The following is a 25790-nucleotide window of genomic DNA, read 5'->3' as shown; positions in this document are numbered from 1 at the left end:
ATGTAAATAAGGTCTATCTCATTTACATGTGGTATGTATTCTGATAGCAAATGCTTTCCAAACGACTTGACTGGCACTTTAGAACCCACCCTTTATCCTCCCAAAATACATTTGTCTAAGCTTTATGATGGAAGAGACCACACCAGTCTTGTTCAGTCATGTTCTCAACACCAAACAGTGCCAATATATATAGGCACCAAGTAAATATTTGTCAGATAAATATTTAAAATGAAGGAAATCTTGCTAAAAAATAAGCACTCCTTACTTGCAGATGGCTTTTCTTCTCCCTCTTGTGATCTTATGTGTGCATATCATGTGTCATGGCTAGAGTGTTCACTAGCATGTGTAATACCTTGACATTCCTGGAGGACCAGCTTTTTAAGTAGTTTTCTGACTCGCTCTGCATTGCTGTTCTGGCCCTACTTCTCTATGTGCTAGCAGTGAACTTCAGGAAAGCCAAGGCAAGAAGAAAGTCTTGGAGTGTTGGCCTCTCAGCTTTTTGGAAAGTAGGTTTTCCGCTGTCATGATACCGTTTCCGTCTTTCTTTAGGGAATTGATCTCTCCACATTGGTCGAAGACTTCTTTGTGATGAAAGAGGAAGTTCTGGCTCGTGATTTTGACCTGGGATTCTCAGGAAATTCAGAAGATGTAGTAATGCATGCCATACAGCTGCTGGGAAATTGTGTCACAATCATCCACACTAGCAGGAATGATGAGTTTTTTATCACCCCCAGCACAACTGTCCCATCAGTCTTCGAACTCAACTTCTACAGCAATGGCGTACTTCATGTCTTTATCATGGAGGCCATCATAGGTATGTCAGGCTTTGAAATATTTTCAGTCATTTTCATGGAAAATAAAAAGGCCTAAAACACATAGTGGTATCTGCTTTAATTTGGATGATAGCCCCTTGCTTGAGGGAATGTGGCTATAATTTTAGTTTTCAAACGAAAATGTAATCTCCTGTTATATCACTGTTTATAACTACAATGGGTAGTTACTGAATTACCATTTGTATAGTATTACCCTTATTTCTCAGGAGAGGTAGAGTGTCTTCCTATCCAGGAGCTGAAACTCTAGCTGAGATGAGACACACACAGGGTAGCAAAGTGAGTGAAAGGCCTCATTTGTGATTAAGAGAAAAGAGAGGAAGGAGAGAAGAGGGGGCTTATGTCTTTGGAGAAGGTTTTTGATGCAGTTGGGATCATATGGAATCATAAGAATTTAATCTTGTGGGATTTACTTAAATTTCTTCAAATACAGGCAATTATTTTTGATGTATTAATAATCTCTTAAGGTTATTCGAGCTAGTTGAAATTTTTCTTGGAGACTTTGAGCTGGCAACTTCATTGTTGCTTTTCTTTTCTTAGCTTGCAGCCTTTATGCAGTTCTGAACAAGAGGGGACTGGGGGGGCCCACCAGCACCCCACCTAACCTGATCAGCCAGGAGCAGCTGGTGCGGAAGGCGGCCAGCCTGTGCTACCTTCTCTCCAATGAAGGCACCATCTCACTGGTGAGTGAAGACTCTTCAGTGTTGCCTGGTCTCTTTTCTTGAGCGTTTTCAAGAAAACATAACCCCCCATGTTTTTCTGTTAGAGAATGTTTGGCCCATTGTTGATACTTTATATTCCACTCCTGGATTTCAGTGACCACCAAACCAATGTCATTTACTATCTTGGGTTGCTCTCTGGGTCACTGCTTCACTGAATCTATCCTGCAGCTATGAGACATGATAGGACAGATTGCTCAATGTTCTCAGGCAGTCACATCCAAAGCTAGTGAGCACGTATTGTGTGAGAGGCACTGGGTTAGTTGTTTGTAAATAATTAACACACCACCTGTAGATGATGGAACCACAGATGGTAAGAGTCAGAAGCAGCCTTAAAAATCATCTGCTCGGCCGGGTGCAGTGGCTCATGCCTGTAATCTCAGCACTTTGGGAGGCTGAGGCGGGCAGATCACGAGGTCAGGAGATCGAGACCATCCTGGCTAACATGGAGAAACCCCGTCTCTACTAAAAATTCCAAAAAAAAATTAGCCGGGTGTAATAGCACGCGTCTGTAGTCCCAGCTACTTTGGAGGCTGAGGCAGGAGGATCACTTGAACCTGGGAGGTGGAGGATGCAGTGAGCCGAGATTGCACCACTGTTCTCCAGCCTGGGTGACAGAGCGAGACTCCATCTCAAAAAAAAAGAAAATCATCTGCTCAACCCCTCTCAATTTACAAATGAGGAAAACCAAGCCCAGCAGTACTAATGAGCATTTATATTATATACCCCATACACTTTTAGGCATTTATCATGAGACATATGTATTAAGTAGTAGATTTCCTTCTTCTCAAAATCATCAACATGTAGAATTCATATTTTATTTGAATTCCGATATTTTCTTTTGTATGAATGTGTCTTGAGATGTTGATGAGATGAGTGCATGTGTTAGGAGTACCGCCCCCTCCATGCCATGCTTTGTGTGAGGTGTACTCGTGGTCCTGTTGGGGAATCTGTTTTGCATGAACCTTGGGTGGTGGGATGGAAGGGATGAGGGCAGATAAGACTCCTAAGATTGACCTTGTCCTTTCTCTGGTTTTTATTTACTTATTCCAGTGTTGTCTTTCCTCAATCACCACTTTTGTGTATAGTATTTATTATAACTATTGCAGAGAAACTGTCTTATAAAGTAAAAGAAATAGATGGTGGGGGGCTGATAAACAATCTTCAGAGGGCTTGCCACACTGTGGGTGTGGGGAGAGAATTGAGCTCAGGAGTACCCCTTGCAGGTGGTGCAGCGTTGGATGCTCTGCCAACTTTAAATGACAGAGGTCTTTTCTTGGGCTTTGTCCATGACCGTGTGTGCATCAAGACGGTGGGCACTGGGAATCACAGGACTTGCTCAGTGGGGTGACGGAGTTAACAGAATGGAAGGCTTTGGCAGCTATCTTGTACCGTGTTTTCTGCGTTTAAAAAAAGACGTATAAAATGGTGGCATTTATATTTCAATGACTTTTCTTTTCAGCCTTGCCAGACGTTTTACCAGGTCTGCCATGAAACAGTAGGCAAGTTCATCCAGTATGGCATTCTTACAGTGGCAGAGGTAAGAGGTGGAGCTTTCCTTTATTCGTCTTCATGTTTGCTCTTCATTCCCTTACCTTTTCTACAACTTATTTAAACCAATAATTGGCCAGGCGTGGTGGCATGTGCCTGTAATCCCAGCACTTTGGGAGGTGAAGGCGGGTGAATCACCTGAGGTCAGGAGTACGAGACCAGCCTGGCCAACATGGCACAACCTGTCTTTCCTAAAAATACAAAAATCAGCTGGGCATGGTGGCACACGCCTGTAATCCCAGCTACTTGGGAGGCTGAGGCACAAGAATCGGAGAGGTGGAGGTTTCAGTGAGCCGAGATCGTGTCAGTGCACTCCAGCCTGGGCGACAGAGTGAGACTCAGTCTCATAAATAAATAAACAAACCAATAATTACATTTGGTATATAGTCATGTTCAGATGTAGAGAAGCGAAAAATAAGAATGGGGAGAATAAGTGTCCTTTGGGATTATTTAATATTTTGGTTCCTATTTGTAAGTTGTGTTGTCTAAAACATATCCTGACTTGATTCCGTGACATCCAGAAGTTTGTATGCTAAGTTGAGACGTTACATCTATCAGTATGCTTGCAGCTTGCACATCTACAGTTTTCATTTTTGAGATTCTATTTTAATTTTGGTAGATTTAGTGTAGAGGAGATGGCCTGGAAAAGTACATATCAATTTAGAACATGTGGGGGTACTTTTATTTGATCTTTCTGGTAGCTCTCCCCTCCCACCTACCCTTTCTTTTGTCTCCTGCTGTCTCCTGACTGAGTTTGAGTTTGGAAGGGAAGTGGACTGATATTATGAGTGGCTAAACAGAGAAGAGCCAGGAAGGGTCACAGAAGAGAACTGCCTTGTCCTGGCTCCACTGGGCAGTTGTTTGTGTGCCCGTGCATATTTATTTACTATCCATCATCTCCTTGGCCTAGCATGATGACCAGGAAGATATCAGTCCTAGTCTTGCTGAGCAGCAGTGGGACAAGAAGCTTCCTGAACCTTTGTCTTGGAGAAGTGATGAAGAAGATGAAGACAGTGACTTTGGGGAGGAACAGCGAGATTGCTACCTGAAGGTACTTGCGTGAAGAGTTCTGGTGGATATTACAGGAATATGTTGAGGTTTATCTGCAGTGAGATCAGCTGGAGTCCTGGTGATGTCTTCTTATCTAAAGAATCCCCCAACTAGCTCTGGTACCTTCTGTGTGGTAAAGACACTCAAACTGTTTGAGTTGAATTAATACCTTAAGTTGTTCAGTTTAAGTAGAAAAGGAAAGGAGAGTCTGAAAAGTAGGAAGATGAATGTCATAGGTGAGACTTTCACCATCCTTTTAGGAAATACACAGGTGCATACCTGTTTACCTATACCTGCACCCCTCATGAGGCAGCAATTTTGCTATTGAGCTGCCACTGACCTGGTTGCTCTTTTTGAGTCACTCTTGCTGTCCCTCCCAAAATTTCATGTATTAAGCTCTTTGCTGTCAATTAAAACAAATACCATTATAGGAGAAAATTGAGATTAAAAAAAAAGTCCCTGATTTAGAAAAATCAATTTTGTCTAATTTATAATTTTAGAACTTAGTAATAATGACCCGTCTTTTCTGAATACTCTAAAAGGATTACTCTTTTTTGACATTTAGAAATTGTCTTCTTTTTCACTTGGGTGGTATTAGTTTAGTTTCAAGATAGGGCAGTGATCTTGCTTTCACACTCCAGAGGGGCTTCACCGAACCAGTGTGTTTTGGGTAGGTACAGTGAGAGCCTCTCGGCCATAAAGCACCACCGTCACGGTGGCCATCATTCCCCACAGTGCTGGACTGTGGGCAAAGGCCATTTAGAGGAGGCAGGGAATAGGTGCTGCAGAAGGAGTGAGATGATCTTTGTGCTCTCCCATTGGTCTTTCTGCAGACTTGAGTGACTGTTGAGCCCAGGCTTCAAACTGCGGAGGGCCTGGTCTTAGGAGCGGCTATTTTTAGTGATGACAGCATATCATAAGTAGGGCATTCATTTATGAAAATTTCTTCTAGGTGGCTGTTCAGTGAACACAAGCCTCAAATACCATAAAAAAGTGAATGATTACAGTAAAGAATGTGTTTGAAAGCCGGCAGTTGTTTCCAGCAGAGATTCTCTGCATGAGGGGCAGGGGGCCGCTTTCATGTAGTGCTGATGTGAGTGGCCATCTTCTCACGTTACTGGCTCTCCAGAGAAAGTCCTCTGTCCACTTGCCTTGTGTCTCTTGTCCCTTCTTCATGACTTCATCTCCTGCTTTTGCACACTCAGGTGAGCCAATCCAAGGAGCACCAGCAGTTTATCACCTTCTTACAGAGACTCCTTGGGCCTTTGCTGGAGGCCTACAGCTCTGCTGCCATCTTTGTTCACAACTTCAGCGGTCCTGTTCCAGAACCTGAGTATCTGCAAAAGTTGCACAAATACCTAATAACCAGAACAGAAAGAAATGTTGCAGTATATGGTATGTTAAGTCATCATTTTTTCTTTTAAAATCTTTTTTTTTTTGATTACAGAAATTTGCTAATTGTAGAAAATTGGAAAAATGCAAACTTACCCTGACCTCTAACACGATAGAGTATTACTATTATCTTCTTTGGCATGTTATATAAGTTGAATGATACAGTTATACACTCTTACGTCTGGCTTTTTTCACGTAATGTTATTTTTGAGATTCATACATGTTGCATATAGTTGTTCATTTGTTCTTGTTGTGTAGTGTTCCATTGTATAAATATTTACCACATTTTATTCATTGTGCTGTTGATGGATATTTGGGTTGTTTTCAGTTCACAGCTGCTTTGAACAGTGTTGCTATGAGCATATTTGAATATGTCTTTTGGTGAACATCTGTGCCCCTATATACAGCATATATGTGGGAACAGAATTGCCTGGTTGTAGGCTCTGGGTATATTCGGCTTTAGTAGATACCACCAAACAGTTTCCAAGGGGTTATACCTACTTGTCCTCCCACAACAGTGTGTGTTTCACTTGCTGCACATCTTGGCCAGTGCTCCGTCTTGTTTGTTTTAGGAGGTATGATTGGGGTGGGAGTAGTATTTTATGCAGTTGTAGTTTGGAGCTGAAACTACTTTGAATCACTTTTTAGAACCAAAAGGAATCTAATCTAATCACCTCATTTTATAGTTGAGGAAAATACCCAAGGTCACACTGCTAGTTAATGGGTAATCTCGGGACCAGAATTCTTGTTTCCTAACCTCGAGGCCTGTGCTTTCTCTGGTTCCACTGATGTACAGTCATCTGTGTACCACTGGGTAGCTTAAAGAATATTTATACACTGTCTCATTTGATTCTCACAACAGTCCTGGAAAATGGATGTTTTAGGTATTTCTACTTCCCTCTGTTCTCCCTATTTCTCTCTCTGCACCCCCTTTTCTTTCCTCCTCCCTTTCTTGTTTACCTCAATATAGGACAAAGTAGGTGTAAGCAAAGTAGGTTTAACAGCGAGTCATCTGAGAACTCACAGGTTGCCAGTGGTGGAAGCGGGGCCCCACCCCTGTCTGCTGACTTGCCCTCATTCTCTTCCTAGCTCCCATACTTTCTTACTGTGGCTACTGGGATTGTCATGATTTGTTGGGCCTAACCATTTGACAGGGTTTTATTCTCTCTCTTCAGCTGAGAGTGCCACATATTGTCTTGTGAAGAATGCCGTGAAAATGTTTAAGGATATCGGGGTAGGTGTCCACCATTTATGGTATAAAAGCTATTTTAACTTCTGTTCTCTTTACATCTAGTCTGTTTGAGCTACCTTTATGGTGGGGTGGACCCCGAGAGAAGCAGTTTCTGCTGGCTTAATGATAAAGGCATTTTTGGGAATGGGGCATGTAGGATGGGTTAGGCTATGTTGAAGGTAAAGCCCATCAGTGTAGATTTATTTGAATGTTCTGGAATTTTACTGATTTCACGTTTATTCCCAAGCTGCTGTATATAACTGGTATCAATATGTTTCAAGGTGCTACAGGTTGAGTATCCCTTATCTAAAATGTTGGGACCAGAAATGTTTTGGATTTCAGATTTTTTTGGGATTTTGGAATACGTGCATTAGACTTACAGGTTGAGCATCTCTAATCCGAAACCCAAAATGCTCTGATGAGCATGTCTTTTGAGCATCATATTGGCGTTCAAAATCTTTCAGATTTTGGAGTACTTCAGATTTTTGATTTTGCGATTAGGACCACAATCTTGGCTCTTAATTATTCCATATGATTTTTAGTTACTTTCCTGTATATTTACGAGAATTTCTAGAAGTATCCTCAGGTGTTCTTTACCTTCATGATTCATGGGGAATGTAAGTTCCATAGAGATACTAGTGGCCTTTTGTGAGGGACTGTTTGTGACTTTATTCTAAGTCATTTTAGAGTATAGTTACGTTGGTTGAAATTTTAGAATATAGTTAATGTTGGTTGAACTCCATCAAAATAAAAAAAAAGAAAAAGAAAACCTTGCTTGCATTGGAAACTCCCACCTCATACTCACACACACCCATGCATACATTTACTTAAAGCCAGGATATGGATTTTTGTGCCTTTACTGCCTTCTGAGGTCTAGGACGCCACAGGTCAGGTTGGTAATAGAAATTTTTTTTATTTTTTATTTTTTGCCTTTAATTTAATCTAAACTTTTTCTTTAGGTTTTCAAGGAGACCAAACAAAAGAGAGTGTCTGTTCTAGAACTGAGCAGCACTTTTCTACCTCAATGCAACCGACAAAAACTTCTAGAATATATTCTGAGTTTTGTGGTGCTGTAGGTAACGTGTGGCACCGCTGGCAAATGAAGGTCATGAGATGAGTCCCTTGTAGGTACCAGCTTCTGGCTCGAGAGTTGAAGGTGCCGTCGCAGGGTCAGGCCTGCCCTGTCCCGAAGTGATCTCCTGGAAGACAAGTGCCTTCTCCCTCCATGGATCTGTGATCTTCCCAGCTCTGCATCAACACAGCAGCCTGCAGATAACACTTGGGGGGACCTCAGCCTCTATTCGCAACTCATAGTAGACTACAAGATGAAATCTCAATAAATTATTTTTGAGTTTATTAAAGATTGACATTTTAAGTACAACTTTTAAGGACTAATTACTGTGATGGACACAGAAATGTAGCTGTGTTCTAGAACTGAATTTTACATGGTATACTTAGTGCTGCTGGGTAATTTGTTGGTATATTATCTGGTTAGTGGTTAATGCTTCCTTTAAAAATAATTGAGTCATCCATTCACTCTTTTTCAGTTTTATCTGTCAATAGTAGCTACATTTTTAATGGGAGCACCTTTTATCCCAAAGTGCTTTATAAATTGAGTGGACTGATATATATCACACCCAGGTATCACTGTGCTGTCCTTTGCTGTCAGATTTAGAAAATGTTTTTAAGAGCTATGTGAAAACAGACAATATTAGTTTAGGTCGGGAACTGAGATATTGTAATCAAATAGTTAACATCAGGAAGTTAATTTGGCTGGCAAAATTCTAGGGAAACTTGGCCAGAAAACTGATGTTGAAGGCTTTTGCTCATATAAAAAAGTGCCATTGAGTTTTAAATGACCAGCAAATATTTAGAACCCTTCCTGTTTTATGTCTGTACCTCGTCCACCCCTCAGGTAATACCTGCCTCTCACAGGTACAGCTATTTCTTGGAAATCCTCCAACCAAATAGCAACTTTCCTGACTTGATGAGCTTGAGCTGACAGACTCTGTTAGAATACAGTGCTCTGGCCACAACTGATGAGGGCTTTCTGTACTGCACACAGATTGTGTACTGCACCCCAGTCCAGGTGACTGGTACCCACTCGAGTTGTGCCGTGCACAGGCTGTCCAGTATATGCACGTGGTGGCCCTACTGACTGGTAATGGTTAGAGGCATTTATGGAGTTTTAGCTTTGAGGAAAAACCATGACTTTCAACAAACTTTTATGGGTTATATGCCTAAACCCTTACGCCACATAGTGGTAAATAATTATGAAAAATGGTCTGTTCATAATTGGTAGGTGCCTTTTGTGAGCAGGGAACATAATTATTAGTTTATTATGGTAATTATGGTGATTTTTTAAATATCATGTAATGTTAAAACATTTTCTAACAGTTTACTGTTGCTTATCTCCAAGATATTATGGAATCAAGAATTTTTCCAGATGAGTGTTACATAGATTCTTTGAATTTAGTATAAAAGTACTGAGAATTAAGTTTGTATTTCCATAAGCTTGGATTTTAAACACTAATAGTATCTCATGAGTAACGTGTGTTTTGGGAGAGGGAGGGATGCCGATTGATATTTCACATTGTATGAAACACCATGTTTGAAACTCGTAGCAATAATGCTATGCTGTTGTGATCCCTCTCAAGTTCTGCATTTAAAATATATTTTTTCTTTATAGGAATTGATGTATACCATTAAGTCATTGTCAGTTGTAGTAGCTCTGATGTTGAGTGGGATATCATGTTTTAGCATTCTATTTTACTGACTAGGGTAGAAGAACACTTTCCTTGGCTACATTTGGAGGATACCCAGCAAGTCTTGGGTGTTCCTTATCTGGGGAAGCAAACATTTCACTAGTCTCTTTTTTTCATCCTTTAAATTGTAAATTAAGGATTACTCAAGCTCACCGTTATTCAAGATTGGGACTCACTTCCCAGTCGACACTCTGCCCAGCCTGTCACTGCTGCAAAGAGCTGCTGCTTTGCCAGCCTAAGCAAAGAAAATACGGCCTCTCTTGCATTATTTTCCCTTTTGGTTGGTTTGTTTTCTAGAAGTACGACCAGATGCTTTGGGGAATGCAATGTATGATTTGCTAGCTCTCTCACCACTTAACTCACTGTGAGGATAAATATGCATGCTTTTTTTAACTGGTGCTTTGAAAATCTTTTTTAAGGGAGAAAAATCTCAACCAAAGTTATGCTTATCCAGACAAGCTGACCTTTGAGTTAATTTCAGCACAACTCATTCTTCAGTGCCTCATGACTGAAAACAAAAAACAAAAAACAAAAGAACGAAAGCTTCTTCACAATAAAGCTTCCAGATAGCACCGTTTTGCTAAAAGATACATTCTCATTGTTTTCCAACAGTGATGGCTTCCATATAAGGTTAAACAAACTAGGTGCTTTTAAATAATTTGTTACAGTTTACTCTATTGCATTTCTATAACATGAAATGCATGCCCTTCTTTAGGGGAAGACTGTGAGTCAAGTTAAAAAAAAACAATATTAAGCAATATGCAACTGCAGTCTGTTTTTTAAAATGAGAATGTCCTAAGTGATTCAGAAGGGAGGAAGGAATTTGTGCACTCTGAAAACGCATGCAAAACAAAGGCAAAAACTAGTGTGAAATGTGTAGAACTGTTAACTGAGGCGGCATCGAGTCTTCCTTCTGAAATCTGTTAAATTTCACAAAGTCATGAGGGTAAATGGAGAAAATATTTCTGGGATTACAATGAATGTAAGCCCAAATTGTGGAACTGCCAGTAACCTGGACGGGGAAAAGCATTTCCCATAGCACTCCATGTAATGTGAGTGCTCTGTGAGATGTTCTTCAGTGTTTTATAGAAATGGTGTTGCTGGGAAACTAAGTTTGCACCTGGAAACTTACAATGCACTTTAGCGCAGTAAGGGCTTGGCATCCGGCAGTGAAAAACTGTCTAACCCAGCATTGCCCAAACTATTTTGACACCAGGACCTTTTTCTCTTTGGGTTACTTATGAACCTCTCACTAATGTCCTGTGGAGAACATTTTGGGAAACACTATGTTAGATAGTTCTTTAAGGAGACAAAACGGTAACGAACAGATGGCACTGGGGCAGAATATGCATGTATTTTGTAACATCCAGTGTGGCGTTGAATAGATGTGTATTTCCTCCCCTAGAGAAAATAAGCACAGAAAATTATAATGTAGGTGATCGGAGCTCTTTCCTTTGATAGAAAGAACAGCCCCAATGATCCTGGCTTTTTCACTGAACGTATCAGAAGACATGGATGAATTGGGGTAAATAAGGTTTTAATTCAGATCTAGAAGAAAGTATTGTACATTTGAATGCAGATTTTTATCCACAGATAGTTGTAGTGTTTAGACATGACAGGACCTATCGTTGAGGTTTATAAGACTTACTATGGGCTGTAAACCTGTTTTTTAAAACTATTTTAGAAACCTGAGACTTGCCGTCTGGCATTTTAGTTTAATACAAACTAATGATTGCATTTGAAAGAGATTCTTGACCTTATTTCTAAACGTCTAAAGCTCTGAAATGTCCTGATGGAAGGTATTAAACTATTTGCCTGTTGTACAAAGAAATGTTAAGACTGTTATGAAAAGAATTACTATAAGGTACTGTGAAATAACTGCGATTTTGTGAGCAAAACATACTTGGAAATGCTGATTGATTTTTATGCTTGTTAATGTATTGCAAGAAACACAGAAAATGTAGTTTTGTTTTAATAAACCAAAAATTGAACATATTCTTGATGTGTTTGGTTTGTATTTAAAACAATTTCCTACATAATTCATTATACGAACAATTATTGTTTTCTGACTTGATATAGCAACTTATTAAAATGCTTAACGATATCTTACATAAATGTATGAATCTACAGTTCATGCTTTTATTATTGACCCACAGCTTTCCAAATTTGATCAAGCATTTGGAGATGTAGGTCTGCTTCTTAGCTATTGCTCTCCTTTTATTTAGTAAATATTCATATTCTAGAGAGATTCTGTGGGTTTTTGTAAAGATTTCTTTAAGCTTGGTGCTTTTTGTTATATTTTTACATATTTAAGTTTATAAAAAGAGTTTTCTCCACTAGTTTATCACAGTTGCTCAAACAATGTTAGTTTACTTTTTTGACAAGAAAATTACTTCTTTTATCAGAGCACAGATTTTGTGGATTCTTTGAAAGTTCTCAAATACAGCCTGATCTCCAGAGCATTCCTTCTGGGAACAGTGGTAAATGTGTGCCTGCTGATGACGTCCGTGTCCTTTGGATGCATGATGTGGCTGTGAAACTGATTGATGCCCAAGACCATCCCATCCGTTCTCCAGCCAGCCTCTGTCCCTAAACTTCCTACTTGAACGCTTCTGATTTCCTTTGTGATGTTGCTGTGACTGTGCCCTTACTCTGGCACATTCATTCTTTGCATTAGCAACTCTCTTGCTACTGCCAAAGGTTACCTTCCTTTTATTGTAGCTAAATTCTAACTTTCACAGCCACTAGGTAAGTGGATGTTAATTCTGAAGTCTCATCTCTTGTTTAGTCTACTCTCTAATTTTAGTCCTATCATTTTCCTTTTTTAAGCACTTGCTGTCTTCTACACAGCTAGTAAAATTCCAACATACCTCCTTGACATGTACGAGGGCACTTGTGGTGTTGACACCCCTACCTGGCTTCTCTTGCCCCTTCAGTTTCCATGGCCCTATTGTCTCCTGTCTACCGTCGCGACTCCATGCTTCTCCAACTCTTCCTTGCCTCCCATCCCTTACCAGATAGTCCTGGTGGTGTTGCCTGATCCTCTGATTTGGAAAAAAAAAATTTTTTTCAATATAATCTGGAATTTGTATTTTTATGTGAAAGCATCTAATTTTTACACGATGGTCCAACAACATATATGGATCAAGTAAATTGCCTTTCCAGGCCGTTTCTATCTTGTCAACTGCCAGTTTGTATCTTTTGGCCTAGGAAAAAGAAGCATGAAAGGACCAGTTTCAAGGTGCCCCTTCCAGGAGGAGCTAGTAGGCAATCCCCAGGGGAGAGAAAGCTAACCTTGGTCACCTGACTTGGGCAGGACTAGAACTTGAGGCAAGTATCTGATGAAGACTGGTGATGTTTAACTAGGCAATGAGCACGTCTGGATCAGCCTTTGACATCTGACTCACTCCTGTGCCCATGTCAGAGAAAGTGTGTATCAAAACAAGCTAGCATTTGCTGCTGGCAGTGGGCTACCTATGACAGGTGATTAGAGTAAATGAGAGGACAAACGCAATTTCCAGCCCTCTGGGAAAACATCTTACTTCTTTTGTCTCGCAGGTTGGTGGACAATCAGAAAGGAAAGAACACAAGTGGACACACCCTCAACCAGCTGCTGAAAGTTCCCAACCTACATAGCCAAGATACATCGTACAGAACTTAGTAGAAGTGAGGTGACTCCCTAAGGCAAGAGCAGAGGTAGCATTCCTGAGTGTGCATTTCACCTTGTTCCTCACTCCTTACTGGTGGGCTAATCCTATGCCCATACCGTCCTTTTTCTTTGTAATTATTAACAATGCCCTCTTTGACTCTTAGAAGAGTCTAGGTGTGCATAATAGACTATATGGTTGCTGTATCCATGGGCTCTGCAGCTGCTAGTGACAAGGAATCCTGCTGGAATTGAGAACGAAGCCACCTTAAGAATATATATTCAGGTTTTTATCACCTGAGAATTTTGAGTTTACTTGTAAGGAAATGTTTATGCACTATATGCACTATAAAACATCTAACTTCTGCTTCTTGAACCAATCTTAGCACTTGTTGGGGAAAGCTCAGAAATAGCGCAGTTGTCCCCAAGTAATCTCTCTCGGAGAGAGAATCCTACAAAGCCCATCTCTTCTCCTACTTTTGGAGGGTTTGAGGCTTTATTATTTCTCCATTGTTGAAATGGTGGGCAAACATCCCGCTTCTATTTCAAGATTCTAGGCGTGTGTGGTGGTGAAGAGAGTGCTGACTCCCTTTGCCTAACAAGGGAAAAATAGAACAGCACGGGGCCCACAGTGAGGATTTTAAGGAGCCATGGAATACGGTGGCTCTGTCTAGACCAGTGATTGTCAAGGGTGGTTACCAGACAAGCAGCATCAGTATCACCTGGGCAATTTCAGGATTACGTGGACAATTTCAGTATCACCTGGGCAATTTCAGTATCACCTGGGCAATTTGTTGGAAATGGAACTACTTTGAGCCCCAACCCAGAGACCAGCAATATGTATTTTAACAAGTCCTCAGGTGATTGTGATACACATGAAGTTTGAGCACCCTTGCCCTAGACACTTGGCACAATCGGGCATTTCACAGTTCTACACAGTGTACTCTAGAAGTAAAAACGAGGGAGAGGGCATGGGTGATAAACGCCCTTCTAAAGTGGCTTTTCCTCCAGGACGTGTTAAAGTGATCAAGTAAATGGGACAGAGCTGGGCTTTCAGGTAACAGTGCTTAGATCCTTTATGTACCTGGAGATATTTCTTTCTACAATGGGAAATGGCTGCCTTGAGCCTTGTCATTGCATAGCCATCTCTGTAGATGCTGGCATAGCTCCCATGCAGTTGGGTGACTTACACCACAAAGTTTGGCATTGAGGTGCTTCTTGGCCCTCAATCTATGAAAAGGAGGCTTGCTTGAGTTGAATTCTGTGTGTGAGCTTTACACAGTCTTTTGAACTGATCCCTTGGTCAGTAAACCTAGGACTGAGAGCTGGCTTTCTTGTGTGCATGCAGACTCTGAGCTGGTCACATCACTTCTGTGGACACGGTTGTTCTCCATATGGCATAAGGGCAAATGCACAGTGGATTTTTGAAGATGAAATTAGGTTTAATGAAGGTGGAAGTGTTTTGTAGGCTGGCAAGTGTGAAACAACTGTGTGTGTGTTGTATGCTTTCAGGTGTGGCCACAGAAGAGACACAATTTATTATAGTCACAGGTCATACAGACAGGAGACGTGGGACACACCACACATGGCCACATGGGAAAGACACAGGGGTGGTCAGGTGGCAGAAGACAGGAGCGAGGTGGGGGCTTGGGTCAGAGGCTTTATTGATGCTTCTGAGGGAAAGGCAGGGCAGGGCAGGGTGAACTGTTCAGGATTGATAAGGAATAGTCTGGATAATTTCATTGGACTCTAAACTATAGGAGTGGTCCTTAGTTTTCTGTTATCAGTCCCTGGGATGAGTTAGGTAGAGGAATATTGCTTACGAGGGTGTATGGGCCAGATTGAGAAGGCATGGCTCTGGATTAATTAGTGTGTATATCAAAGTAGGCTCCTGGCTGAGTCCTTTGCTATCTCTAAGAATTGACTAGTGCCAGAAGGGGCAGTCTCTCCCCAGCCAGACAGTCTTTTTAAGATGTCAAAGAATCATAGGATAGAAAGTTTAGCTCTGAGGAAGCTTATGCGTCCTTCAGAGGGAAATTAACGGTCACCTAGTATTCTGCCTCCAAGTTTTACAGAAGAGGAGATTACCAGTGCTCACACAGCAAGTTGATAGAATCTAGACCAGAAGCAACATTGTTTGACACAGTCCAGTCAACACCAGCCCAATGGAACACGGACAAGTCAGTAAAATGACTAAGTTTTCCTGCAGCAAAGTCGAATCATGCATGTGTTTGATGTGAAGCTTGGCAAATGGCATAATGATGTGGACTGGACGGAAGTTAATTGCCTCCAGCAAAACAGTGTGGCAGCCATATCTAGGACTGACTTGTGCTTCTATCATTGGGCACTGTGCTAAGCACTTTGTATGTATCATCTCTGTCCTCTGGGGTGGGTACTATTAGCCCCATCCTACCGGCGATGAAACTGAGACTCAGAGGTGAAGTAGTTTGCTGAAGACTGGTAACGCAGAGTTCACATTTTCTCTTGATCATTGTGACATGCTTCTTTCTGGAGTTTGCAAACCCAAGGAACCTTCATCTAGGAGCAATTGACAAAAGCACAGGGAAAACAGTGTTTAGGAAAACATCCTCAAGGATGGGGGAAGAGAAAGTGAGCAAAGGGCTTTGCAGAAGATCTCTTAGAATGTTCTTGCACAGTTGAGCAAGAGGGGAGTCTTTGAGGTTGAAAATAGCCAGAATGTGCTACTGCTTATTGCAAATCTGTTATGGCACAGAGCCACACTCAGCAACTTAGCATAGGGTAGTATTTTTATTGTATGCTCCAGACACCATGCTGATCGTGGTCCTAAACAACCCTAATAGTAACCTGAATGTGAGCAATTTCTCAGGGTCATGGTGTTGGCAAGCGGTGTGGCTGGTTTTCCAACTTGATCTTCAACATTGTGTTTGACAAATGCTCAGTGGAGTCACTTAGCATCCCTGGTGGGTCCATGTCTGGAAGAGAGAACAACTAACTTTGAAACAGAATCTGGAGATGGCACTTATTTGGGAATTGTTTTGAGCACAAAGTGAGCTTTAGTCAGGTTCACTTTGAAGTCTCTCACTGTGTTCACTGGGTTGGAAAACTCACTTTTCTCTTGTGGCTGAGGGAACAGGTGGCATTTCCACCCTGTCCTCCCTCGCTGTGTAAGGCTGTGGTCCTGGCCCCCTCCCTCTGCAGTCAGGAGAGACCTCTCCCCTCCAAGACACCGAATGGATCACTTCCAAACCTGCAATCCTGGGACAGTAATGATATTGACAGGGCCAAAGCTACATCATGCTTTGAGGCTCTAAACTACAAGCTGTTTTTTCATTTGTTTGTTTTTACACAAAGTGTCTTTCTGCCTCTGGGTCAGGATTTTTTGTTGTTGTTATTTTTGAGATGGAGTCTCCCTCTCTCGCCCAGACTGGAGTGCAGTGGCCCGATCTTGGCTCACTGCGACCCCCGCCTCCCAAGTTCAAGCAATTCTTCTGCCTTAGCCTCCCGAGTAGCTGGGCCTACAGACGCGTGCCACCACACCCAGCTAATTTTTGTACTTTTAGTAGAGACGGGGTTTCACCATGTTGGCCAGGATGGTCTCGATCTCCTGACCTTGTGATCCACCCACCGTGGCCTCCCAAAGTGCTGGGATTACAGGCGTGAGCCACCGCGCCCTGCCAGGAATTTTTGTACAATCTGTTTTGTAGGAGGCTTCTAGCCTCCTTAACATTCCCCCATAGAATTTCCCTCTCACTGCAGACACAAGGCAGGAAATTAAATTTGGAGAGTATATCTAACATGGGCAATGGAACACAATCATTGTTTCTGGTCAGGATGAAACTTAATTTTTATTGTCAACAACCTTGCATTTAGTTCTTTCGCTTCGTGAGAATTCATACTTCTTTATTGTAATCTTTTGAACCAGGAGGGTCAGCTGAAACGGTGTGCCTGTGCTTGCTGTTTTAATTCAGTTTTATTAAAGATAAAATCTTGTCAGTGCCCAGGAAATAATTTTACATAATGGTGAAATGTAGAGGTTGAAAGAGTAACTGTCAGAAAGACATTTGGGTCTCATGGCATTGTGAGGGGCTAGGACTTGGTAGATACTGAATATGGAGTTACTGTAGCCAGGCCAGGCACACAGAGACAGGAGATACCCCACACCAGGTGAATTCCCAAAAAGCTCCAAGGAAATCAACTTTAAAAATTACAACATGATTTTAAAGGATTAAATGCTTTGCTATTTAAAGTAGCCCCCTGGCAAGGTCTTCAGTGATACGAAGGTCATCGAGTCTGCAAAGCAGAGTTAGTAATTGGTTATATGACTTCAGGCACACACTTGATCTCCCCCTTTTGTTAATTAGGGCTAGTAACAATGACTGACCCCACGTCTAGCACAGGAGTGTTAGGAAAACCTGCTGAGCCAGTGTGAGGTGCTTTGCAGTGTAATTTAGGTGTAAAGGTGGGCTTCGGTCACAGACTTGGACTTTCTTGAGGCAGAGTTTTGCAGTAGATTCTGTAGGCCCTACCTCTCTCCCCTCAGCCACCCTGGAGGACAGATGCGGATGTTCCTGCACCCCCTCTCTTCCTGGGCCTCTCTGTGGAGGGTGTTCTTGGTTTCTGCCTCTGGTGCTTGGGAGCCAACACCGCAGAGGTGAGAGCTGGGGGGATAAACAGCCCACCTTCTCTGCCCCTCAAGGGCATACTCTGGAGGGTCCCTGTGGGTGGGATGATGCTCCAGTTGCCCTCATCAGTGACCTACTCATGAGCACCCCTTTCTTGGCTTTTCTCTTCTGTGTCTCCCTGTCCCAGTCCCTAACTGGCCTTCCTGGCATCAGCTTGCACATAAATGACTTGCAGCCAAACTCTTGTCTCTCTAGCAGCTTTCAGGGAGACCCAAACTAAGACAGGCCTCATGACTATTCATCAGACAAGATGCTGAACTGGCTGGGCGCAGTGGCTCACACCTTTAATTCCAGCACTTTGGGAGGCTGAGGCAGGTGGATCACTTGAGATCAGGAGTTCAAGACCAGCCTGGCCAACATGGAGAAACCCCATTTCCACTAAAAATATGAAAATTAGCCAGGCATGGTGGCGCATGCCTGTAATTTAAGCTACTCATGAGGCTGAGGCAGAAGAATCGCTTGAGCATGGGAAGCAGAGGCTGCAGTGAGCTGAGATCGCGCCATTGCACTCCAGCCTGGGCGACAGAGACTTCATCTCAAAAAAAACAAAAACAAAAACAAAAAAAAACAGAAAAAGATGCTGAGCCACAAAGCCACGTCAACAGCTAGTGTTTCAAAAGACTACTAAGTTGCACTAACCAATGCAGTGTCACTCCAGGTTGTGGAACAATTAGAGGAAGAGAGAGGGAAGCTGACATTTCTAATTCCGGGTTTGAGGTCCCTGTCAGAAGTTGGTGATGAGGAATGATCTGGAAATACTGCCCTGGTTCCTTTGCTGGTTGCCAGGAAGAAAGATGATCAACTGTGGTTAGAGAGATTAGGATTCAGGGTGGGAAGTATTCGGGGAGGGTTATTACCATCATCAACCCACATTCACAAAGCCTAGAGAAGGCAGAAGATACAAAGGGCCAACCATGGCCTCACCTGGGGCAGCCCTCTGGCTCTCAGGGGACACAGGACTTTATCCAAGAAAAGTTACCTAACAATATTGTAGTTATTTGTAGAGATTTGGATGGTGATTGAGGGAGGTCTCATATCAGAGTTAGTTTTTAATTAAGTCTTGAAGGAAGGGCAAGAACCAGAGAGTGGGGACAGGAATCCCTTCAACAGTTCACCAAACGGTTTTGTTTTTTGCTTTTTGTTTCTTTGAGGCAGAATCTCACTCCGTCGCTCAGGCTGGAGTGCAGTGGTGCAATCTCATCTCACTGCAAACTCCGCCTCCTGGGTTCAAGTGATTCTCCTGCCTCAGCCTCCCGAGTAGCTGGGAGTACAGGTGAGCGCCACCATGCCTGACCAATTTTTGTATTTTTAGTAGAGATAGGGTTTCCTCATGTTGGCCAGGCTGGTCTCGAACTCCTGACCTCAAGTGATCTGACTGCCTCAGCTCCCAAAGTGCTGGGATTACAGGTGTGAGCCATTGTGCCTGGCCCCAACAGTGAAATTTAACAAAGCTCTTAAGTGATAATATGCGAGGCCTGTGCGTGGCCACACATAGTGGTGACCTGTGGGCTCCAGACAGATGGCCCACCCATCACATCACATCACTAAAGCTACTGTAAAATAATTAAAGTAGCTTTAGTTATTTAAAGCTTCTTTGATAACTTTAAATTTTCAAAGAAATGAGGTCGACGCTTCAGATGTCAGAAAATTTTTCTGTAAAAGTCTAGCTTTTGTTAAATCTGTAAGAAGACCTGGCGGCCCTGGGTCTGTGCCCCAGCGTGGAGTACGGGGTTGCTAGTGAACAGAGAGCATTTGGATGGGGCGTGTGTCTTTTCATGTGCCACACTCCCCCTACCCAATTGGTTCTCAGACCAAGGGTCAGGGGTTGTTAATTATTGGACGTACACTTTTCTTTTTTCCAAAATATAAAGCAATGTCTCCAAATGCCTATCTTTATTTAAAATGGAAAAAAAGAAAGCAGATGGACAATTTGTTTTTTTTTCAGGGTAAAGGTAAAGTAATATATATTGAGCAAGAACTAATTGCCAGTCATTGGGCTAACAGCTTTAGAGGCACGAGTAGCCACTTCCCATTTTACAGATGGAGAAGCAGAATGAGTGTGTCTTGGGAAACTCCTCAAGCTCTTAGGGGAAGCTTGGTCAGTGGGCACTCAGACTCCAGCTCTTCCCACTGAACCTGAAGTTTCCTTGACCTTGATTTCCTTCCTGGATGTCTGGATTTCATGATATCATGATATGGGTGTACTGAGTACCCCCCTCCCCCCCACCAATACATTTGGATATGGGTTTCGAAATGAGGGGAAGGAGAAGGAAGGTAATGCACTAGAATGTGGGACTTTACCAAAAAAAAAGTAAAGCCCGCTTCCCAGGACCCATGTGTCGGCCTTAGGAATTAAACCCACCCGTTCCAGGGTAAAGGGGCTATAACTATTTGAAGCAGGGTGGCACACACTGCTGTTGAGTGTGTTGGGTGGGCCAATCTCATGTCAGGGGCCTCAGGATAATAGAAAGCCACAACCTGGAAGGTCATGGGCAAGTCCATTTTCACAGCCTTCTTCCGGTACAGAGCTCTGAACTACCAACAGACGAGAGTTTCGAGCAGCTAGAGTCTGGTGCATGGTCTGGCGGCAGCTTCCTACTTAAATGCCTTCTGGCTTAACTTCCTTTGCGTGTGACTGCTGTCCAGGGGTTTGTAGCTTTATGATTCAGAATCTGGCTGAGGGTACCTGGGTTCAAATCCCTGCTCTGCACTTACCAGCCACATGAACCTTGTGCCTGCTTTTTGCTTAGTCACTGCCACCTGATAGGAGGTCAAATGAAGTAATGAGCATGCATGAAGCATTTAGCACCAGCGTGGCACATGGTAAATGCTTTATACACATTAGCTCTGCTAAGAGGCCTGCCCTTTTCCAGATGAGTCTGCACACTTTCTGCAGGAGCCACTGCTTGTCTACCCCTGCCTGCCCACTGGCTCCTTTGGCCAGCATATTGAAACCACCGCGTAAACAGGGGCGTCCGTGTGCAGGGCTACTGCTTTGGGGTTCACCACCCTTGTCAGCCTTGCTAATGGTCATGAATTTTCGGATGCTAATTTGCTTGCATTAAACCTCACCTGTACTTCAACAGGGGCATCCGTGTGCAGGACTAGTGGTTTGGGGTTCACCAGCCTCCTCAGCCTTCCTGTTGGTGGTGAATTTTCTGATGCTAATTTGCTTGCATCAGGCCCCGCCTGGACCAGGATGCAGGGTGTGGCCACACTGCACATTCCAACTGTGTCCACTAGATGGCGGTCAGATTTCATCAAGGGGTACCAGGCCCAGGACTGGAAAAAAGGTGTGGCCTCCGCCCAGACCCTGGGACCAGGTGGATGCCTCCTGGGGTGCTTCTTAGCAGCTGCAGCTTATCGCTGATGGCCAGAAATGAGACCTCAGGATGGATCCTTCAAGTGGAGGAAAGGAAAGGAGAGACAGAAATGCAGATGGGGTGGGAAGTAGGGTAAAAGTGGCAGCAATGGGCATGGCTCAGGGAGCCCAAGGTCTCCATCTAGCCTCTGTTTCCTGTCTGCAGCCTAGAGGCACAGGGATGTGGATTGATGGGGACCCGAGGCAGCCTGTCCTTTGCCAGGAGACAGGCCCTGTCACCTCTGCCTGGGTTTCACATCCGCCCGTCTCCTGTGCTGGTCCAGGCCCTGGTCACTCTCTGTCAAATTGTCTCTGCTGATTTTATTGCCTTCTCTCCAGTTTTTCTGCCCACCTCTGCTTTGCAGCCCATCTTCCCTGAGCCTTTCTGCTCCTCCGTCAATCACTGTCAGAGCCCTCCAAGACCACCTGCTTTTCCCTGGCCCTCCCTGTTCACTGCACTCAGTGCTTCCTCAGGCACACCCCACCCCGTGCCTTTGCTTCTGCAGTTTCTTATTCCTCACCTCTGCATGTTCAAATCTTATTCTCCACCCCAACCCGTAAGTGATTGCTTCCTCCTCTGAACCCTCATTGCATTGCTTCTATGGTGCTGGGCCCTTTCATTTATTCTTTCATTCTAATGTTTGCTGAGCACCTATTATGTGCGGCAAGATGCCAGGGATACAATGGTGAATGAAGTCAACGTCTCAACTGTCCTTGAGCTTCCATTCCAGCTGGCGAGATGGGCCTAAAGGTAAACAGTGTAAGGAAAACAATCACAGTCTACCACGAGGGCAGTGTGGGGAACCCATGGGTGCTGTGGTTGTGTGTTGTGGGGTGCCGGCTGGGGAGTCTTCTCTGAGCAAGGTGGTGTTTCAGCCAAGCCTCAAGACTGAGAAAGAGCCAGGTTGGCAAGCGTCTAGTGGGGTGGGAGTGGGCTGCCCTGGCAGAGGGGATGGCGTGAGGAGGACCCTAAGGTGGGAAGAGACTGGGCTAGTGGAGAAGCTGAGAGAAGGCTTGTATTAGTCCGTTTTCATGCCTCTGATAAAGACATACCTGAGACTGGGTAACTTCTAAAGAAAAAGAGGTTTAATGGACTCACAGTTCCACGTGGCTGGGAAGGCCTCACAATTAAGGCAAAAGGCACATCTTACATGGTGGCAGACAAGAGAATGAGAGCCAAGAGAGGGAGGAAACTCCTTATAAAACCTTCAGATCTTGTGAGACTTATTCACTACCACGAGAACAGTATGAGTGAAACTGCCCCCATTCAGTTATTTTCCACCAGGTCCCTCCCACAACAGATGGTAATTATGGGAGCTACAATTCAAGATGAGAGGTGGGGACACAGCCAGACCATATCAAGGCTGAAGGCAGCATCTGAGCTGAGAGGGGTGACAGAGGGCCAGGTAGGGAAGCTGTTGAAGGGAGGTAATGAAGACTCAAGCTTTTTAAAGAGCATTTTTTTCCCTCCGCTGATCTGTATACAGTGTCCTGAGTGGAAGGGGAGGAAAGGAAACCATAGTCCAGAAAGAGATGCTGGTAGCTTGGGTGGGGACGCAGAGAAATGGGTGGATTTGGGCATTCTGGAGACCGGTGAGCAGGCCTTCTCCACCATACAGGGATAGGGCACACTGTCAAGGTAAACTCCAGTGGCTTGGGGTGGGGTGGAGGACAGCTGCCTCCAGAGCACAGTGAGGGAGGGGTTCTGAGGCCATGTGCAGTGTGGGAGGTAAAGTGTGATGTGTTTGACAGCTCTAGTGCAGTACAGCACAGGACGGACAGTGTGAGGTTGGCAGTTGGATCTGACATTCGATGAATGGCCTCCCAACTCCTCAAGGGCAGGAACTGTGCTTGATTCACTGTTGTGTCTCTTAAAAAGCTTTTCCTGGGATATGGGGAAGTGGCCTCTCTGACAAGCATAGGAATTTGATATTGTTAGAGAAATGGGTGCCAATGGGTCTGGATGGGCTTCTCTTGCCACATGCCACCTGCTGTCTTGGGAGCACCTAGGGATGCCTCCAGTGGCTGCAGAGTGAGGGTGAGGGCGGGTCATTGCTTTTCTCCTCCACCCTCCATTGCTGTGCCTAGGGGACTCCAAGCCCACTTGGTCCTCTCGGATGTTGCCTAGGCAGTGAGCTCAGGATCCCCCTCACTCCCCTTTAGGGTCCACTGGTTATACTTTGGCCTTTGAAAAGTGGAATGCTCCTGATTTCAAGTCATATGGTATAGAGGCCTACTTCCTCTCAGAAGGGGAAAGCGGGGCCTCGCATGCCGCCTAGAAATACCTCTTTAATGCCCAAATCACCATATTGGAACTTCACTCCTAACAGAGACTGTGCCAGCTGCACCTAAAAAAACCCACCATATTATCCCTTATTATTCATTTACAGTGTAAATTTCACACATTGGTAGACATAAGATTGGCAAAGCAAACTGGGGAAGAGTGGGAGGGAGAATGCGTGGCTTTGTGTCTGAGATCTGTGGGAAAAAGGGGGAAATGCTGAGAAGGGGCAAGGGGAGGGACGCTGGGGCTGGAAGCAAGTGTCCTGCACTGCACAGTTTTGCCCTGGGCTGGTGCCTGCCTGGGAACTTGAATCCTCCTTCCTCAGTAGAGGAGCCGGGGGCACCTGCCATTTCGTCCACTAGAGGGCGCCAGCACCCTGCAATGCAGCCTGCAGGTTTGGGACCTGGCTGGGAAGACAGCTGAGAATGGAAGAGGTTTGGGGCATCTCAGGGCCTCAGAAGCACCGTGTACCTGGAATCCCTTGCCTTGCATCCCCTGAGCTCCCTGCTCCCCTCTGCTGCTCCAGTGGGGCTGCATTTCCTTGGGTATCTCCCAATCCAACTCTGGCCCCATGTTTGCCAGCATGAGCCCTTGGTTGTGGGACCTCCAGCTAGACCTGGGGACTTCAGGCAGCTGTGATAAGCACCAGAGGGACTCCTGAGCTGCTATGTGCAGCTGGGTCTACCTGCCCTGGAGCCTCCGGTTCCTATGGCCTCCTCCCTGGAGGGAGAGTTTGCTAGGGGAAGAGAGCTTGTCTTTGCGTATTTTGTTTATTCTCTATTTCTTTAGGGCCTCACTGGACCCTGCACTGAGTAGGTACTCCTCAAATCCACTGCACCTGTGTGCATGCTGGGCATTGGCCCTGGAAGCTGCTATGCAGAGTGGGAGTAGAGCCCCGGGAACAGTGAGTGGGTGAGAAGACTCAGCTGGTGTGCAAAATGGGATCAGAGCAGAGCTGGGAGGCTGGGGATGCTGGGTGTGGAGGAAGGAGAGGAAGAGGAAGGAGAGGGCACTGAGCTGGTCTTGGAAGCTTGGGGAAGGATTCAGACAGGCACAGAAGAGCCACAGTAAACAAGGGTTTGGCCCAGTAGCCACCTGGGCTGCCAGTGTTCTAGAACTAGGAAACCAACCCAGGAAGCTGGCTCTGCTCCTGGCCCCCAAAGCCCTTTCCTCTAGGCTGTTCTAGGCCAGGGAATGGAGGGGAAAGATTTTCCTTATTCCATTCTGGTCTTTAGCTGTGGTATCGCCTGCCAAGCTCCCTGGAGGATCCAGGGGGACCAGCCATCAAATCCCCCAAACAGCTGTGCTCTTCTGTCCAGACACTGTTCAGCCACAGCCTGGGGCTGGGCCTTTCCTCTGTGTCCTGGGCCGAGGACCCAGAGCTGCTGGGGGCCTGTGTGCCCCGCAGGATCCATGAAGGTCTCCATAGCTGCAGGTGCAGGTGTCATAATCTGCATAAGTTGCAGTTCATGTGATTGTCACCGCCAGCATCTCTGAATATTGCTCACCTGGGTATGGAGCTGCGCGAAGTTCTTGTGTGGGTTTTCAGCCATGCTAACATGGGTTATAGGTATGCTGTACCATTGGTAAAATCACATTGGCAGGCTGTGTTTTCTTCTCCCAGCCGTTAAAGCTGCAGTTCTGGCAGTCAGAGGACGTTGCTTACTTGGTGGTTTCCAGCAACCAATTCCCCTGTCTGAAAAGGATCCCTCATTGTGTTTGTTGTGTTATGGGCTTGTCTGAAATGTTAACCTATTTGTTCTTAAATGTCATTGGTGAGTGATTTTTATCACAATGAGAGTCTCATTGATGAAAGTCGTTGAGAGCCCGAGGACTTTGTGCAGAGTCTCTGTGGACCACGAGGGAATCTAGCAGAGAGGGGAGGTGGGTGGGTTGGATGTGGTGGCACCTTTCAAGCTGAGGCCATCGGAGCTGCTTTGGGCTGGCCCTTTGGGCAGTTCCCTTCAGTACAGGCCTCATCCCCAGGCAACGTTGTGTTACAAAGCCAGGTTCACCTGAAACTGGGAGGCAATGGGCAATGGTCAGATTTCCATCCATTTCCTATCACAGCATGGCCATCAGGAAGAATGACTTAAGAGGCTCAGAGAGGTTGAGATCCTTGCTCAGGGTCACACAGCAAAGCAGAGACAGAGTAATGCGGAGAAGGCAGATTTCTGCATCGTATCTTTTGGACTTCATTCAGCAAAGTGGGACCCTGAAAAGCCAGGGATGCAGAGTTCATTCATTTGGTTGGTCAAATAGTACTTACTGAGTGCTTACGGCATGCTAGGTGCCGA

At 44.5% G+C, this 25790-nt stretch overlaps 1 protein-coding gene across 8 annotated transcripts in view; it reads left to right on the top strand.

The window, feature by feature from the left end:
- Nucleotides 1–11533, top strand: part of GPAM (glycerol-3-phosphate acyltransferase, mitochondrial) — a 76826-nt gene extending 65293 nt beyond the window's left edge. For all 8 annotated transcript variants that reach the window (XM_063670262.1, XM_054435808.1, XM_054435811.2 and 5 more), the window contains exons 16-22: nt 550–814; nt 1371–1513; nt 3012–3089; nt 4011–4151; nt 5356–5545; nt 6718–6776; nt 7733–11533. In XM_063670262.1, coding sequence (XP_063526332.1) covers nt 550–814; nt 1371–1513; nt 3012–3089; nt 4011–4151; nt 5356–5545; nt 6718–6776; nt 7733–7849 — 993 coding nt within the window. In that variant the 3' untranslated portion in view covers nt 7850–11533. The remainder of the gene's footprint in view (nt 1–549; nt 815–1370; nt 1514–3011; nt 3090–4010; nt 4152–5355; nt 5546–6717; nt 6777–7732) is intronic.
- The last annotated feature ends 14257 nt before the right edge of the window (nt 11534–25790 follow it).

This window comes from Pongo pygmaeus, chromosome 8 (genome assembly GCF_028885625.2).
Source record: "Pongo pygmaeus isolate AG05252 chromosome 8, NHGRI_mPonPyg2-v2.0_pri, whole genome shotgun sequence".
NCBI classification, from domain to species: Eukaryota; Metazoa; Chordata; class Mammalia; order Primates; family Hominidae; genus Pongo; species Pongo pygmaeus.
Note: the sequence above shows the minus strand (reverse complement) of the source record. Positions and strands in the feature narration are given on the sequence as shown.